This window comes from Diabrotica virgifera, chromosome 7, assembly GCF_917563875.1.
Source record: "Diabrotica virgifera virgifera chromosome 7, PGI_DIABVI_V3a".
NCBI lineage: Eukaryota > Metazoa > Arthropoda > Insecta > Coleoptera > Chrysomelidae > Diabrotica > Diabrotica virgifera.
The window spans coordinates 101,891,507-101,910,247 of NC_065449.1; the positions used below are offsets into that span (position 1 = coordinate 101,891,507).

Consider the following 18,741-nt stretch of genomic DNA (forward strand, 5'->3'; position numbering starts at 1 on the left):
AGCATTGTTGTCGATTAAAAATATGTTTCAACTTTCGTTTCAAGTGCGTCAAAAATAACGACATCAAAAATTTTCAACGTATTAAAATACAGGTTCGATTTAACTAAGGCAACATTTGTTTTATTAGTTATTTTTCAAAAGTAAATTTATCAATTTGAGTTTGTCAATTTCTTCAGTTAGGTTGTCAAATAGCTGTCAACGTGTTCTTTTTTTTGGAAACAAAGTCCTAGAGTCTTGACACTTAGTACAGTTGAGTCCCTGAATCTTTACCCGTGCGTCGTCATTTAAAGCATACGAAATAAGTCGATGATAAGTCGGGAATTGAAATTTACTAAACGCAACAGCAAGTGACAGTAAGTGACTTGTTGCTGTTGCGTTTAGTAAATTTCAATTTCCGACTTATCATCGACTTATTTCGTATGCTTTAAATGATGACGCACGGGTAAAGATTCAGGGACTCACTGTACATTATGTTCCTCGTGATATGGTCCTTCTCAGAGGCATTTTTCAGTACGTTACAAGTGACCTAAAAAAAGGTAAGTCCGTGATAATACACATTTATAACATTTTGTCTAACATGACATTTAAGTTAAATGTGACAGTTGTCAGAATCGTAATCAGCCAAATATGAAAAGGGTATCGCAGTATAACCCTTTTATTTGCAATTTGCTATAAAAACAAATCAATTGTGTTTATTGCATTTATAAAATGGTATTGGCTTTGATTTGTATAGTTTTATAAATTGTACAGATTATAGTCGTATATATAATTCGTAAATCATTTTTTTTTTCGATTATAGCGCCATATCAACAACTAGAATAAATGATATAAATGACTGTGATCACGGACGTACCTTTTTCTGTCACTTCCAACTTAATGCGTTAGAAAGAAATCGAAAAACTGTGACGCACTGAAAGATGCCTCTGAGAAAGAGTAATAAGGAATAAACCTGCTGTATTTTGGATCAATGAGTTTCCTTTTTCCGATACTATTCTGCTTTTTTTGTTGAAGGAACACCCTGGACTCTTAAAACTTGGTACAGAGGTTCCATTTTATGTAAGAAAAAAACACTATTGAATTTGGGATTAATAGGTTTTCTTTTATTATTCGCGGTGTGCAAGTACTTGGAGGCGATACGAGAAACGATCGTGCGAGAATAGCGGAGAAATATTGTAACTTTCTTAAATAATTCATTGTCAATTGAAATTGTCAAAGTGACGTATATTTCATATCTACTGTTAATGAAGAAGAAAAATTATATATTGCTCCACAATATTGATATGATATGCAATTATTATATAAAGGTAAATGTAATTAATTGTATTTTGTTTGCATTACTGCATTTTAATAACTAATTTTATTTACCACATACAATTGTTTACGTTTTAATAACATAACCTGAATCTTATTTTTTCTTCTTATTATTTTTTTGGACTATGGCCTTGACAATTATCCAGCAACCAGGACCATATGATTGGCCAATATAATTAGAAGTTCGAATAAAAGTGCAGAGCGAAGAAACCAGGTGTCGCTTTTCCGAACTTGCACGGTCCCAATATCTGCCAATACAAATAAATGTAGAACCCCACTTTTATAATATTTGGACCTTTTACTTGATGAAAAGACAAATAACGAAAGCTTGGGTCGAAATGCTGTGTAGATGTTTATAAAAAATTATCGACCCATATATTATGATGTTACTGAGTTGTAGTGTCACTGTATTCGTGGACATTCAAGTTTTTATTGCAAAGCCAGTGGCAACTCAAGGGTTGTTAAAGTGTAGTGAAATGAACGTTTCGAAGAAAAAAATTAGCAAAACAAATCGCCAGTGAAGATTTAAATGATTTTTTATGATTTTTAAAAAGGCCTTACTCAACAACAACGATATAATAGGTTCCTATAATCTTTGGTAATGAAACACCATTACAGAAAACTGTTTAACATTTGATTTGAAGACTTTCGTCTTTTGTCCGTCAGAGATGAATGTCCTGTAGGTCGATCAAAATTGGTTGCTGTTCCGCCAAAGATCGATGCTGTGCACAACATGTGTAAATAAGATCGTCATGTGACTTAGAAACTGATAGGGGACATCTTTTGGCATATATCAGATGTGATACAATCGATTTTGCAGGAACACTTAGGTGTGAGGTCAGGTCAAATTGGTATCCATATAATTTGTACAAATTACAAAAACCTCAACTCAAAACTGAAGTTTTTCTTTTACGGAGAACTTTCAAGAATATTTTCGCTTGTTTCTTCTATTGTACTGGACACATCACAACAATTTATTTAGAGGATTGACGAATTGCTAATGCTAAGAATGGCATATAAAAATTTGTTTGCCAATAGTGTCAAAATAAGGAAAAGCGTCGCATCATTCGTTATCACGACAATGCTCTCATTTTTTTTTCAAAGAGAAAACTACCACGGTGTAGCGGAAACAATGTTTCCAGAATTGGTTTGATCTTATTATGTAAAAATGTATTGACCTTAAGGAGCGAATATTTCCAAAAGCATAAAACACTTTGTTTCGAACTTGTCCATTTCCTTTTTATCAAAACTTAAAAAGACAACCTTCGAAAGTATTTTCCATACAACTCTCTCTCAATACCAAATAAAATTTAGATGATTAATAATTAATTAATAGACTTTATTTCCTACAACATTATTATTTTAAATTGAAACCGGTTAATAAATAATTAGACCTAAGATGTTTCGAAGGGTGGTACGTAACCGCCGAATGCTTTTTCTAATTCTTTTGCTACGACTATACATAAGTGATCCTGGTAGGGTGCTGCTACTACTTGAATACCAACTGGTAATCCTTCTTTATTGAGACCCATGGGTACCTGCGTAACAGGAAATTTAAGTACGTTCCAAATCACAAAGTAATGGAAATTCCATGGTCGTAGATAAGCAGCGTGGTGATAACTGGCTGGAAATGGAGCAGATGGATATAAAAGAACGCCATTATCACCAAGCTTGGCCTAAAATTAAAAAAAAAAAGAATATTACTAAAATATTTTCACATTATGCGATTAAATAAACAGTACTGAAATGAATATTGAAATGTTTATTATTATTGATCTGTTTAGTATACATCATATAGACAAGCCCTTCTTTTCCACTGGGCACACTAGGTACGTGCCCACGGCCCCCTAGTCTCTACTCGATTACTAAATGATAACCGAATTGGTTATCTAAGCACGGAAAAAATATACGTGAAATATAAAAAATATATATTTTAGATACCAGCATACAGTTATGTACAGCTGTATAACTAGCCCGATCAGGGAACACAAAATGTTACGAAAACTTCCAAAAAAATAAAGGAAGGATGAAAATAAAGGTTTGAACAGGAATGGTATCAAAATGCTAGATTTTTGCCAAGCAAATGACCTACTAATAGGAAACACATTTACAAACCAAAACATCGAAGACAAATATACGTTCGTGGCGGAAGAGAGAAGAGCGAAAAGTTTGATAGATTACATAGTTTATACGATAAACCTAGAAGATAAAATACATAACGTCTTAACTGAAAAGGAACCGGAACTAGCTACAGAGCACAGGATGGTTACTGCAAAACTCGAGGATGAAAAAATAAAGGAGGTGGAAAGAAAAGATTACCAAAGAGTAAAAGTAAATAAGCTCAAATTAGAACAGGTGCGAGAACATTACAAAAAAGAAACAAATAGAAGATTAAGACAACTAGAAAACCAAAAAGAGGCATGGACACTGGAAGAAAGATGGAACGCCTTCAAAGTAGTCATAAATTCTACAGCAACAGAAATATGTGGAATCAGAAAACATAACAAACTCCATAAAAGAACGAGATGGTGGAACAATGAAGTTAAAACAGCAGTGAAGAAAAAGAAAATAGCATGGAAAAAATACATTGAGACCGAACTGGAAGAAGATAAAGAAGAATACAAAAGGCTGAGACGATTAGCGAAAAACACCATAAAACAAGTAAAAACAAAGACGTGGGAAGAGTTTGGAGAAGAATTACAACAAAACTATGTAACAAATAATAGAAGCTTCTGGACAACAATCAGACATATGAAGAAAGGAAAACATAAAGAAATAACAGCCGTAAGGGATACAACAAACCAAATCCAAACAACTCCAGAACAAATAGCTAAAGTATGGAAAGAATACTATGAAAACAAATTTAGAAATGCAATAATAGATGATAGAAATGAAACATATCAAGATAACGAGAACAAAGAATTAGAGCAAATAAATAGAGAAGAAGTAATATTGGAAGTATCAAACGTAAAAATAGGTAAAGCTGGAGGGGATGATGACATAGACCCGGAAATGGTCAAGTACATGGGAGAAGAAGGGATAAACTGGTTGTTGAAAATATACAAAGAGGCATGGGAAAAGCAGCAAATCCCAAAAGACTGGCAAAGTAACCTTATAGTGCCAATATACAAAAAGGGAGAACACGTCAACTGCGAAAATTATAGAGCAATATGTTTATCATCGGTATGTTTTAAAATATACACGAAAATAGTAGAGAAGAGGCTAAGACAAGAGGTAGAAAAAGAACTGGGAGAAGAACAAGCAGCGTTTAGACCAGAAAGACAGACAAACGATAACATTTACATCATTAGAAATATAATAGAAAGAAGTATTGACTCGGGGGGAAAGCTCATTCTAGCATTCATAGATCTAAGGGCAGCATTCGACTCTATAGAAAGACAAATTATATGGAAATGCTTGCAGAACATGAAAGTACCAAGTACACTGATAAAAATAATTGAAAATATATACGGAGTAGTAAAAGGACGTGTACAGATAGCAGGAGAAAGATCTGAAGAATTCAATTGGGAAAGAGGTATCAAGCAAGGAGACAGTCTTAGTCCGCTACTATTCATAATAGTCATGAATGAATTGACTAGAAATACTGGAGAAAGAACGAACCAAATACAGACAACAATAGGATATCAAAGATTACAGCCAATAAAAATAGAAGCCCTATTGTATGCGGATTACATAGTCCTTATAGCAGATTCCGTGACAAAAATGCAAAAACTCATAAATATATGGACAGAAGAAATAGAGAAATTAAAAATGGAAATAAACATCGAGAAAAGTAAAATAATGGTCATCGGCGAAAAGGAAGAAAATGAAGTAATTATAAAATGCAAAAATACTCAACTGGAAATAGTTACAGCATATGATTATCTTGGAAGTATAATTACCAATGATGGGAAAATAGACCTCGAAATAACAAACAGAACTAAAAAATCAAACAAACTGTACTACGCACTAGCGCCAATTCTGAGGAAAAAAGAATTGTCCCACGAAACAAAAATTAAAATATATAATACGATTGTGATACCGACGATACTGTATACGAGCGAAAATTGGACTTTACAGAAAAAGCATAATAGTAGGATAAATGCAATTGAGATGAGACATTTACGTGCTATAGCCGGAAAGACAAAATGGGATAGAATAAGAAATGAGACAATAAGAGGGATAACTAAACAAGAACCAATAATGAATAAAATAATAAAGAGGCAATTAAACTGGTATGGACATCTGATGAGAATGAAACCTAGTAGACTAGCAAGGAAAATTCACGAAACAAGGAATATTACAAAAAAGAAAAAAGGCAGGCCGAAGAAAAAATGGATACAGCAAATAGTAGAAGCAGGAAAAATTAAACAGAAAACGTTAGAAGAAATGAAACTAATAGCACAGGACCGAAAAGAATGGAAGAGATGGGTGAATATGTAGCTAAATTAAACCCAAATCCGACACCTGAAAGGGTATAAGGAAGGGGAGAAAGAAAGAAAGAAAGAAAATTTGGGAATAGGTAGTTGAAATTGTCTATTATTATATAAGAAAAAGTTTACAATTCTACATCCCCTCCATTTTACAAAAATTGGGAAATACGGGGTGAAAAATATTTTCTCGGAAGTGAAAAAATATACGGACAAAATAGGCCTGGAATTGGATAAAATGACTAATTCTAAGCAACTTTTGTTATATAGAGTTTTTTCAATAATTCAATACTTTTTGAGTTATTTGCGAGTGAATATGTTCATTTTTAACAAAAAAAAAACATGTTTTTGGACGGTTCTTCGCAGATAACTCAAAAAGTAAGTATTGTAGCGAAAAAAATATTCTTAGTAAATCTTTAGCTTATAAAAAATTGAAAAAAATGGTGTACGCGTAAGGTCTGCAGACTCAGTAGAAGCAGAGCTGTAGCTAATGAAAAGTAGGTTCTTCTTCGTCAAATTCCAAATCGAATATTTCAATGTGAAATAACCAAAAAACAGAGCACTTTTCGGGGAAAATTCATTACAACTTTTTTAAAGTGTTTAAAAAAGGTTTATTTTAAACCTTTTTTTAAAATTGTTTTTTTTTAACTTAAAATTAAAAACATTAAAAATTAATTCGTTGCAAAATGAAATTGTAAAAAAACTAACACCATTGGAAGCAATTCTGCGATACAAAATATTATTGTAAGTGTGTTCACGAAAAAATTAACATAAAAGAAATTAAAAAAAAAGTTTAAAAAAAATAAAATAACGATAAACAAATAAAAAAATTAATGAAAAAAAGAATTAAAACTAAACAAAAGACTACATAAATAAAGCATTAAAAAACAAAAAATATAATTAAAAAAATATATACATATAAAAAATGCACTAAACAGAAACACACACATTTTACTAACATAATAACATTTATCCTAGGGTGTGAGAATTTGAACAATCAATTTATTTATATTGGATCATAAAAAAATGCTCTTTTTATATTTTATAAATGAAAAATAAGTCTGGCTAATTTTATACCAAAATAATTAAATATAAAAAAATAAGTGAGTTACGCTCAACATATTTTTGGTCCCTTTAATTTTTTGGTACGAAAATCGCGAAAATCACCCCCTAATTAGCTTCCCAAATAAAATTAATCGTTACCGCTTCACAAATTATTTTACTTATGTATTGTTTATATTGGAGAACATTTGTACAGAATGTGAGGTCCTACAGGGGAGCCAATGCTGATTCGGATCACATTTTGGTGATAAGCGACATGATATTGAAGATACTTAAAGACAAAAACGACAAAAAGAAAAGAAAGAGGTGGAATGGGTCAAAACTAAACACAGATAATGCAAACAGAAAATTCTGCACTAAGTTGGAAGAAAAACTACTAGTCCTAAAACCATCGGACATAGATGAAACATGGGAAGACATAAAATATAGTCTCTTAACAGCAGCAGAGGAGACGATAGGACTAATGAAAGACAATAAAAGAAAAGATTGGTACGATGAAGAATGCGAGCAAGCTAGTAAAGGCAAGGACCAAGCAAGACACAGGTGGTTGATCACAGGGAAACAAGAAGATCTCCTACACTATAAAGAGAAAAAGAAAGAGTCAGACAAATGTTGCAGAACTAAAAAGAAGAAATGGATTGAAGACTTACTGCTGGAACTCGAAGCTAATAGTAACGATAATGCAAGACTATATAAACACATAAAAGCACAGAATAAGAAAAAGATACCGGCAAATATTGAAAAAAAGGAATGGGAAACACACTATAGATAATTGTTCAAAAAGAAAGGCGATGCTGAAAATGCAAAAAAATGAAGAACAAACAGAAAATAGGAATGAAGAACAATCGGAGCCCCCCTTATACAACGAAGCATTGGCGACCATAAACAGATTAAAGACAAGGAAAGCAGCAGGACCAGACGACATTATAAATGAGTTATTCAAGAAAGGGGGAGAGGAACTAGCCCACAGAATCCACAAGCTGATAGAACGAATATGGGAAGAAGAACGCATGCCGAACGACTGGAATTGCGGTCTGATAACACCAATCCCTAAAAAAGGTGACAAGACGAAATGCACTAACTACAGGGGAATCACGCTATTAAATACAATGTACAAAATCTTAACTAATTTGATCAGACAAAGAATAGAAAAAGAAACGAGAACAAAAATAGGTGAATACCAACATGGATTCAGAGAAGGTAAGTCAACAATAGATGCAATACACATTGTAACGCAAATCGTCGAAAAAAGTTATGAGCATGGAATCTACATATACTGTTTATTGACTACAAGCAAGCCTTTGGCAGTGTAATAAGGGAGGAGCTAATTAATGATATGAAGCAACTAGGCATTTAAGAAAAACTAGTAAGTCTCACGAAAATGACGATGAAGGAATCCAAGGCACGAATCTTAACAAGGGAAGGCCCGTCAGATGAAGTACAAATGGAGGTAGGTGTCAGACACGGAGACTCCCTATCAACAACATTATTTAACATTGCCATAGAGGGTGCAGTAAGAGCAGCCAAAATTAGGGGAACAATTATCGAATCTTCAGCCCAACTGATAGCGTATGCAGACGATATTGCACTGGTTACTAGAGATTTAAAAACCATGCAGAATATAATATTAATACTAGATAAAGAAGCAAAGAAGAGAGGTTTTGCCAAAGCAAAACGAAATACCTCAAGTGCTCAAGATAGAATACGAACATCGAGAAAGAAATTAAGCTTGGAGCATATACATTTGAAAGTGTAGACCGTTTCAAATATTTGGGAGTGATGATGAATGGCAGAAATGATAGAACGGATGAAATAAATGAACGCATCCTACTGGGTAATAAAACCTATTGGAACTACCAAAAATTATTGAAAGAAAAACACATTTACAAGACTGCAATCAGGCCAGTGATCACCTATGGTGCAGAGACGATGTGCCTAACACAAAAAGATGAAATGAGATTAGAAATCTTAGAGAGAAAGATAATTCGACGAATAATGGGATCGGTGAGGATAAGTGTAGGCGAATTTAGAAGATTAACAAATGAAGAAATTAAAGAAGTCATCCAGGGTGAAGACATAATCAAGTTCGTGAAGGCGCAAAGGCTCAGGTGGCTGGGACACACAGAAAGAGCTAACCCAGACTCTACGCTAAAGCGAATAACTGGCTGGAGACCAACAACAAAGAGACCAAAGGGAAGACCCAAAACAAGATGGAGAGATCAAGTCTTAACAGACATAAAGAAGCTGAGAATCTACAATTGGAAGGAGCGTTGTAAGGACCGGAAAGAATGGAGGAAAATTGTAGACAAAGCCAAGTCACACACGCTGCTATAATAATAAAAGACAACAGCTGACTGATTCTCCGCAACAAATGAATCAGAGAGCCCAAAAGGGCGGCAAACACTCAGCCAGGAGTGAATAAGCCATGATTATGATGATTGTTTATATTATCTATAAGTTTAATTGGTTGAAAGTGCTCGTTTTTTGAAAAAAAAATTGGGTTTAAAATAAAACATTTTTTTTTAATTTTGAAAAATAATGGAATTATTCATGGAATTAACTTAAAAATTATTAGTAATACCAAAAATCTTAAAGAGTAATAAAATGTACGTTTTTCTTTTCTGAATATTTTTGCTTTTTTGTTTTCTTGTTAGACAAAAATTGGTTATGGCTGTTCAAAATTTGCCTAAGCTCGTGATTAGTTACTCGTTCAAGCCATTTTAACTACAGCTTTTTCAAAAATAAGCACTTTGAACCGATGAAACTTACAGATCATATAAATAATACATAAGCAAAGTAATTTGTGAAGTGGTAATGATAAAATTTATTTGTGATGCTAATTAGGGGGTGACTTTCGCGATTTTTTTACCAAAAAATAAAAGGGACCAACAATATTTTGAGCGTAACTCACTTACTTTTAATGCTACAAGTTTTTTTAAAAAACAAAAATAAACCTTTTTTTAAACACTTTAAAAAAGCTGACATGAATTTTCCCCGAAAAGTGCTCCGTTTTTGAGTTATTTCACATTGAAATATTTGATTTGGAATTTGATGAAGGAGAACCTACTTTTCATTAGCTACAACTCTGCTTCTACTGGGTCTACAGACCTCAATCATACACCATTTTTTCAGTTTTTTATAAGCTATATTTTTGCTAAGCATATTTTTTTCGATGAAATACTTATTTTTTGAGTTATCTCCGAAAAACTGTCCAAAAACATGTTTTTTTTTCTGTTAAAAATGAATATATTCACTTGCAAATAACTCGAAAAGTATTGACTTAGGGAAACAACTCTATAGAACAAAAGTTGCTTAGAATTAGTCATTTTATCCAATTCCGGACTTATTTTGAATGTATATTTTTCACCTTCGAGAGGGGGTATTCCCCTCCATTTTTGTAAAATGGAGGGGATGTAGAATTGTAAACTTTTTCTTATATAATAATAGACAATTTCAACTATTCCCAAATTTTCATCCCTTATTTATTTTTTTTGGGTCAGATTGTTCTTTGATCGGGCTAAACTCTAACCACAAAGGAATATGAAAGAATATCACCGAAACTATAAATATAAAAAAAATAGCGCCTTGCATGTAGGCCATGAAGAAATTATAGAAGCTTTGATAACCATCGCCACAGATATAGAAAAGGCACAAGAAACTAGAGCATAAGTCCTCAGTCTGCCCAAAAAAATTTTAAAAGTAGAATATATTATACTAACAGAAATTTGGAGCAATATATTGGAAAGAATAGATCAAACAAGCAATTATCTTCAGAAAGAAACAATAACACTGGACGTTGCAATTAATTTGTTTACTACACTTGATGATTTAGTCCGCCAAAGAAAAATACCCGGAATCTGATTATAAAGACCTATCTCAAAAAACTAGACGTGGAATCTCACGCCAGTCTTTTTCTGATGACTCTGCACCATCAGTCAAACTGAATGGAAAATAAAAATTCAGAGTCGTAACCTTTGTCCCCATACTTGATACCCTGGGCGTTCATCTAAAACGGCGAATAAGTTCGTAAAAGAACAATATTCAACGCTTTAGATTATTTGTTGCCTTGAAAACTCTGAATTCTGAAGAGTTGAGAAACAGTTGCTAAGAATTTGCTGAATTATCTATAATGTTGGGGCCACAGTAACGTTAACGTCTAACGTCCATTATCGCATTAATTAACACACCAAAAATGATGGAATAAACTGCGCGTTAAAGTGACTGGCCACACTTATTTTAGCGCGTAGTCAGCAGAAAACGCGTTTTTTAATCCAATAATTTCAAGATGGAAGTCGGAGCTGTTATATTTTATGAGTGCTAATTATTATTTTATGAATTTATTATTTTATAAACGGATCAAACAAAAACCAAGACTCAAAACAAGATGGTGGATGATAAAAATGCACAGAAAACGAACACGGTAATGACATCAAATGCAAACTAGCTTGTTTTATAAATATACATCATTTGTTCCCATGCCAGATTTTAACGATTTTTTATATTTATTTAAATGGGTCCTATAGTATATAATATAGGACCCATTTAAATAAATATAATAAATCGGTAAAATCTGGCATGGGAACGAATGAGGTATATTCTGTATATAATTATCCCATAAGTGTGTCTTTTTTCTTTTTCAAATCTTCTACCGTCGCTGGAAAAGATAATGATTGCACAATTATACGCCAAGCGTCACCATGAACACCACGATTTTTATGTGATTTTTGTCGGGATCCCATAAACAAGGTTCTGTTTCAAACACTGTTAAAAATTCAATTATTTTCTTATTACCCCACTCCATTCCATTTTCGTAGAATAGTATGTACCTATTTTACAAAACAAATTACTCTGCTGCGCTGCAAGCTAGAACTTGTTGAAACAGTGCAAGTGTAGCCACAACAACGCGATGAGTAACGGAGTAACTCCTTTGTAGTGTCGAAAGAAACCGACACCCGATCTATCGCCTAACGTTTAACGGCATTAATAATGGCATTAACAAATTAGCGCGCTAAGTCATGGCTACACCTAACGCGTTAGTCAAATAACGCGGTAATTAACGGCATTAAACGTTACTGTGGCCCCAACATTATGAAGACGTAAACGAGAAAGAGTTAGAATTGAAATGTCTGCATCTATCAGAATACTTGAAAATTAATCAAAGTAAAAATGAAGGAACTAATAGTATTCTGGAAATATATCATCTTTTAAAAGATAACAAAATTAAATACATCTTTCCTAATGTAGAAATGGCACCGAGAATGTTTTTAAGCATGATGGTAACAAACTGCAGTGGGGAACGCTACTTCTCCAAATTAAAACGAATAAAAAATGAATTAAGAAGTACAATGCTTTAAGAGAGATTAAACAGTTTGTTGCTATAGTCCAGGAACTGAAGCTTTTCACCTCGAAATTTTTACAGAATGGGTAGATTTGCTTGAAAATTTAAAGATAAGTAGTGGATAGTCCAAGGATCAAAATCTATATGATAGCAAAAGGCGCTTTTACCATGGGGGTGGTTGCCACTCCATCTAGGGGGTGAAAAATTTTTATTACATTTTGACCGCAAAAGTTGATAAAAACATTCATTTTAAGCAAAAAATGTTCTATACATTTTTTTGATAGAATTAATAGTTTTTGATTTATTCGCTATCGAAAGTGTTAGTTTTATATCGAAAAAATCAATGTTTTTCGATATTATACTCATTTACGATTTACTCAATTTTTGTCGTAGAAAAAAGTTTTTTAAACCAAATTCTCAAGAATTAAATAACCTACAATTTCATATTTAAACATTTTTTCGTATCTCTGATGCTAATCTTTCTATTCTGAAGAAAATGGCGTTTTTTACAAAACTACAAAAATTCGTTATTCGTTGTTAACTCCAGTTTTTTAAAAACTAATCATTATAAGCCAGTCAAACTTCTGAAATCTATTAATAATGCATAAATAAAGAAGAATAGGTAAGTCCAAGGACTAAAAACATCGCTAACTTACATTATTATGCTTCCAATTGGAATTCTCCTTTTTTTTTTCAAAAAAATATATTGATTTTTTAACCGTAGCTTTTTTATTTTTTATCCTAGAAAGTTTGTTAAAAAAAAATTTTGTAGGTTTTTATAGGCTCTATAAGGATATCAATAATAAATCCTTTTAAAATACTCAGTCACAAAAAGAGGTGACTTTGAAAGGGTTGGTAAAGGTGGTTTTTGCATGTTATTATAAGTTTTAACTGTGAATAGCTCACTCAATTTTTACCGTGAAAAAAATTTTGTTACACCGCTTTCTTGAAAATTAAATAATCTACAATTTTTTATTTAAATATTTTTTCGTATCTCTGATGATAATCTTTCTATTATGAAGAAAAAGGCATTTTTTGCCAAACTACAAAAATTCGTTATTCGCTTTTAACTCCATTTATTTAAAAACTATTTATTATAAGCCGGTCAAACCTCTTGAACCTATTAATAATACATAAATAAAGAAGACCAAATAAGGTCGATGAATAATTTTAATTAGGGTGGTGAGTAGGGTGAAGTTTCCCATCACTTTTTCGTTGAAAAAAATATGGACTGACATTTTTTTTTATTATAAGTCACTTAATTTTTGAGCTAGAGACTACTTTTTTATTTCAGGAGATATATATTTCTAAATACTTCAAATTAGTTTAAACAAGTTATCCTCGAAAAATGCATAGTTTTCTCGTCTTTTGACTTTGAACATACAATATTTAGCATTTGACGAGGAAGAGCTAACATATAATAAAGTTTAGCTCGATTACTATTGGTCTTAAAGAAATTAAAAAAAATCGTTTTGTTTATTTTTTAAAGGTACATTTTTGTTAAGCAAAGCTCTTTTGATAAAACGAAAAATGTTTGAATTATTAGCAGAAAACTGACTAAAAACATTGATTTTTTCGTTATAAAACTAAGACTTTCGATAGCGAATAAATCGAAAACTATTAATTTTATCAAAAAAATGTATAGAACGTTTTTGGCTTAGAATTAATGTTTTTAACAACTTTGGCGGTCAAAATAAAATAAAAACTTTCCACCCCCGACATGGGGTGGCAACCACCCCCACGGTTAAAGCGCCTTTCGGCCTTATATAGATTTTGATCCTTGGACTATCCACTACTTATTCTCGAATTTTCAGCGAATTTAAGCTTCATTACTTGGACTACTAATGTCGATATAATTTGATATGTTCAAAAACAGATTTTGAAGATGTGATTAAGGATTTTGCTCAACTCAAATTTGGAAGAGTGCCTCTTCAGTCAGCGTAGATAGATCCTTATAAGGACTAATCGTGAATGCTAATTACTCTTTGTGTAATTGACGTTCCCGATAAAACAGATATTCGAGCAATTTCGAGCATTTTTCGTAGCGTTCACGAAGGTTTTCAATCATGTGAGTGAACGAAGGCTGTTGAATGGCACGAAAAAATCTTGAATTTTAATCGGTAATTCCGGAATGTCAGATGGTGGAAGGTACGAAAAACAGCCTCCTTCAGCATTCCCCATATGTAGGCTCAGGCGACGTTACGTCTGGAAATGGTGAGTACGATGGGTATGGAAAATCACTGTCACGCGAAATAAGGCGATCCTCAAAATGACTGCGCAACATTCGAAGAGACTCCCTGACCGTGTGACAGGTTGTCTCGTCCTACTGAAACCATTGTTTATTAAGTGGTAGGTTCCTGGCATGACAAAATCGCTGAAGATCATGTAGAAATGACGTGTTAACGGTTAATGGAGTTCCATCGTCTGCTTCAATAAATAAAGAGTGAGGAATGAACTTTTAAAGAAATTGTGTAAGAATAATGGTACTATAATTAGCCAACTGTTTTTTTTTCTTAACAAAAAATCTTATTTGTAGATTTCTTAAAAGGGTCCTGAAACTATTTTCTTGTGGCAAGTTAAATAGAATGTTTGATTAAGCCACAATTGATGGTTTTAAAAAATTCTTGGAAAATGAACCAAAGAAGGTGATAGCAAGTAATGTTTTTCCAAGATTGATAGCTGTACATAAACAAGACAAACAACCCACAGTATGTGGAGAAAAAGGAAACATCAATTAAATTCATTTTCTGGATATGTTAACCCCAAAAGATGACACAGGATATACAACAAAAGTTTACAGAAAACCAACCCATGCCAAGAAATATTTAAATTGCCACTCAAACCACAACGTAAAAAATAATTATCAAATGATTATGATAAAACCCGAAACACCTGCTCTAATGAAAATGCATTTCAGGAAGGAAAAAACCCACAAAGGTTTAACCAAAAATGACTACCCATTGTCATTTATAAACAATGTTAATACACAATATTAGAGAAAGGAAATAAAAAAATAATAAAATAAATAAGCACAATATCACAACATTCAAAACAACCAATGCACTGAGATATATCCTGTCCAAAACCAAACCCAACAACACACAAGAGATATCAAAGAACTACATGAATAAAATACCCTATGAATGCAACAATTTCTACGTGGGAGAAACTGCAAGATCACTAAGTGTCAGGATAAATGAACAGAGAATATATATCAAAATCAGAGACTTCGACATATCTCAGATATGTAAACAGCCTGGGACAGCTAATGTGCGTCCCGCCTTGTACAAGAAACAGGTTTTAAGTAAACATACTTTTTTTTATAGGATAACTATTAATAACTTAGGAATTAATATTATTGACATTTTGTGGCTGTCAAAGGTTCTAAGACATTTTTTTTTCGAAAAATACCTTTATGTGAACAAAATAAAAATAATTTTGTATAAAACATTTATATAATAATGTATTTAAGCGCATAAATATATGTTAAACCTTAATAAATACGTAGGTACCTACAGAAATAATTAAATAGTTATTTATAATATAAGTGTTGAAAGTACACGTTTAAGGCACGCATGTGAAAGTTTAAGGCACATGAGTGCCTTAAAAATGTACTTTTTAACACGCATATCATACAATATTTTTTCTACAAACGTAATTACAGGACAATATCTACAAAAACTTTTACTTGAACTTGATTGACATTCCATTTTTATATTTTTTTGACATTACATTAAAATTGTCTATACGCTCTGAGCTTCGCTGGTGTCGCTCCTAGCGGACTACTAATTCAACTTTCACCGGTAATTTTTAAATTTATTATTTAATTGTTATCGCTTAATATTTACAACGCAAAAAAGTAATTAAATTGTAATCGATTTTTTTAAGATTTTGCTAATCATTTTGACGTTCTATTGATAAAATATGAATTTCTTACTTCGGATACTTTCACAATTATCGTGTAGATGTCGCTAAGATTAATTTATAATTACATATTACGGAACATTAAAAAAACTTAATTCAGTATTTAAAACGTAGGTATGTTTAAGGTAAAAACATATACCACAGCTTTGACCAACTAATATTTTTTATAATTAATGTTTTTAATTTTAATTTTAAATTAATCACTTTGACATTTATGTCAAATTTCCGGTAAAGGTTTACAGACTTGTCACTACTGGCGCTCGCGAATTTGTAAATATCCCCTCTACGTACGTGCTCACAGCGTATACGGTCAATACGAACTGCAGTGCCTTAAAATTTTTAAAGCACTAGTGACTTAAAGTAGCATTTTTAACGCTCGTATGGAGTGCTAAAAATTGCATTTTTAACACGGTTGTAGAAAATACATTCAAACTAATTATTTTAGCTTCTTTCTGTAATCCCACCTTCCTCACTTTCACTGCCACTGTCGTAGGGTATAATCACATTAAAATTACATTAATTTCATCTTGGAAATCAGTCATTAAGAATACAATAAACTGCAATTAGGATCCAAATTTTCCAAATAAGCAATGAGTTACTCAATAAAATGTTATCAGTAGACTTAGGCAAATATGCAAATAAAAATGTATGAAATATGCGCATAATTATGCAGTATTTTAACGAAAAATATGCATGTTTATCTAGAAAATATGCAGGTAATAAAAACAATATTTACAATATTTTTATTTACAATCTTCAGATGTCGTATTAATTAACATGTAGTTACTATGTATTTTACAAACCAAGCTTACGTAATTAAATATCTAAATATTTTAACAAATAAATGATATTATTTCGAATTGTGGTAGGGTGATTCGCCAAAATAGACGGCAATTTCGAGGTAGGGAATTTTAATTTAAAACATGGTTTAGAATTAGTTCATTTTTAAATTTTTTTATAAAATGAGCTATTCAACTTACCCATGATACCAGCAGAGATCATTTTTAAATATTTTCCGAAAAACGGAAATGTTGTGACTTCGGAGTTGACAAGTGTCCACGGTGTTGACGTAATTCTCTGTTAATTGAAATTTAGGATCGTAACAATTAAATAAAAACTGGTATGTAATAAAATTATACAAAACACTTCCATTTTGATATAAAGTACTACAGAAAAACATGAAAAATAGGTAAAATATCAATTGCGTCGGAGTTGATTTAGACCGGCCATCGTGTTGACAAAACTTTCCAATATGTAGCCGTGTCTTTTCCGTTAAACTTCAAAAATCTAATCTACTTTTGAACACAATCTTGGCATTTCCTTTCTACACATTCTTCTGTCTTTTCTCCATTTTCTCTATGTCAACATAATTATTCGTTATCCGCTTCCACACATGAGCTCCATGTTTTCACATAATGTGCCTAATAGACAGCAGATGTCTCTTTTATCAACATTAGAGAAGACTACTCAAAATGGTATATTCTTACAGAAATAAGCATAGCTGCATAAAAAATTACTTTCTTTCATAAAATCTTTATTTAACGATTTTGGGGACTTTCGCCTTCATTTTTCCGTCGTACTCCAGTGTATACGAGCCATTTTCTATAAAAAGAAGATAATTACCAAACCGACCGAAACATCTTGACAGCTTACCCAGTAATCCTTTTCCTATATCAGACTAAATCTAAATTGTATTTTTTTAGTTTAAGAATGACCATTCACACACTTTAAACAACTCCGAGACACGTTCGTCAACTCCGAGGCACGACTGGGCTTCGGAGTTGATTGCTTCGGTGTTGATGATTTCATACATTTTTAATTCTACTTTCTACAAAATATTAAAAATAATTCTGCTTTATTCATCGTGTGTCAAAAAAAACTTTATAGCGCATACTTAGAAGAAAAACATATTAAAAAATTAGCAAAATTAAGCTTTTACGAAGGCTTCGGTGTTGACTGTATAAAAACATACGCTTAGCTTAAGACACCTTGAAAAATTTTCTATCGCTTAACGATATTATGTTCGTCCACTTTCTTCCACAATTTGGGCTAGACTGAAGCGTTCCTCTCTTGTCAAGCTGCCTGCCATACAGTATAGTGCAGTTTGGCCTAAATTTTCATATATTTTCATGAGGCCTCGGTGTTGATGCACAAAGTTGGTTACAGTTTTTAGTAGTAGATTTTTATGGTTTAATTTTAAAAATGAAAATTATTAATTTGACAGTTTTAAATTACATTGGGTTTTTAATTAATTATTGATAAAATAATCTGCACTTTTGTAACTTTTCAGTGTGTAATACTATAAAACAGATCAAAAACCAAGGTGGGTTACAGCCTCGGAGTTGATATTTTGACATTAAAATTGCATAGAATGATTGTAAAAATACTTTTTTTTAATTAATGTTAATTGGCGTACATTCATCTATATTGTATAACTTAACTTTGGCAACACAATTTGAAACACAGTATGTAAAGGACTTAAGAAAAAAGCGAGTTACACAATATGCCGCTTATTTTGGCGAACCACCCGGTAACAATAAATTATCGAACGGTGTTCAAAATTTTAATTTTTTTTTTTTTTTTAATTTAGATACTAAAATAGTTGGTTCTAAATTAAGTGGTTCGGAAATGTCCCAGCTAGAACCTACTTGAACCACTTCAGAAAGAACCTGTTAA

At 32.1% G+C, this 18,741-nt stretch overlaps 1 protein-coding gene across 3 annotated transcripts in view; it reads right to left on the reverse strand.

Moving 5' to 3' along the window:
* Nucleotides 1-203: 203 nt before the first annotated feature.
* LOC114332385 (fatty-acid amide hydrolase 2-A) overlaps nucleotides 204-18,741 on the reverse strand; it is a 180,156-nt gene continuing 161,618 nt past the window's right edge. For all 3 annotated transcript variants that reach the window (XM_028282174.2, XM_028282173.2, XM_028282172.2), the window contains exon 9: nucleotides 204-2,987. In XM_028282174.2, coding sequence (XP_028137975.1) covers nucleotides 2,706-2,987 — 282 coding nt within the window. In that variant the 3' untranslated portion in view covers nucleotides 204-2,705. The remainder of the gene's footprint in view (nucleotides 2,988-18,741) is intronic.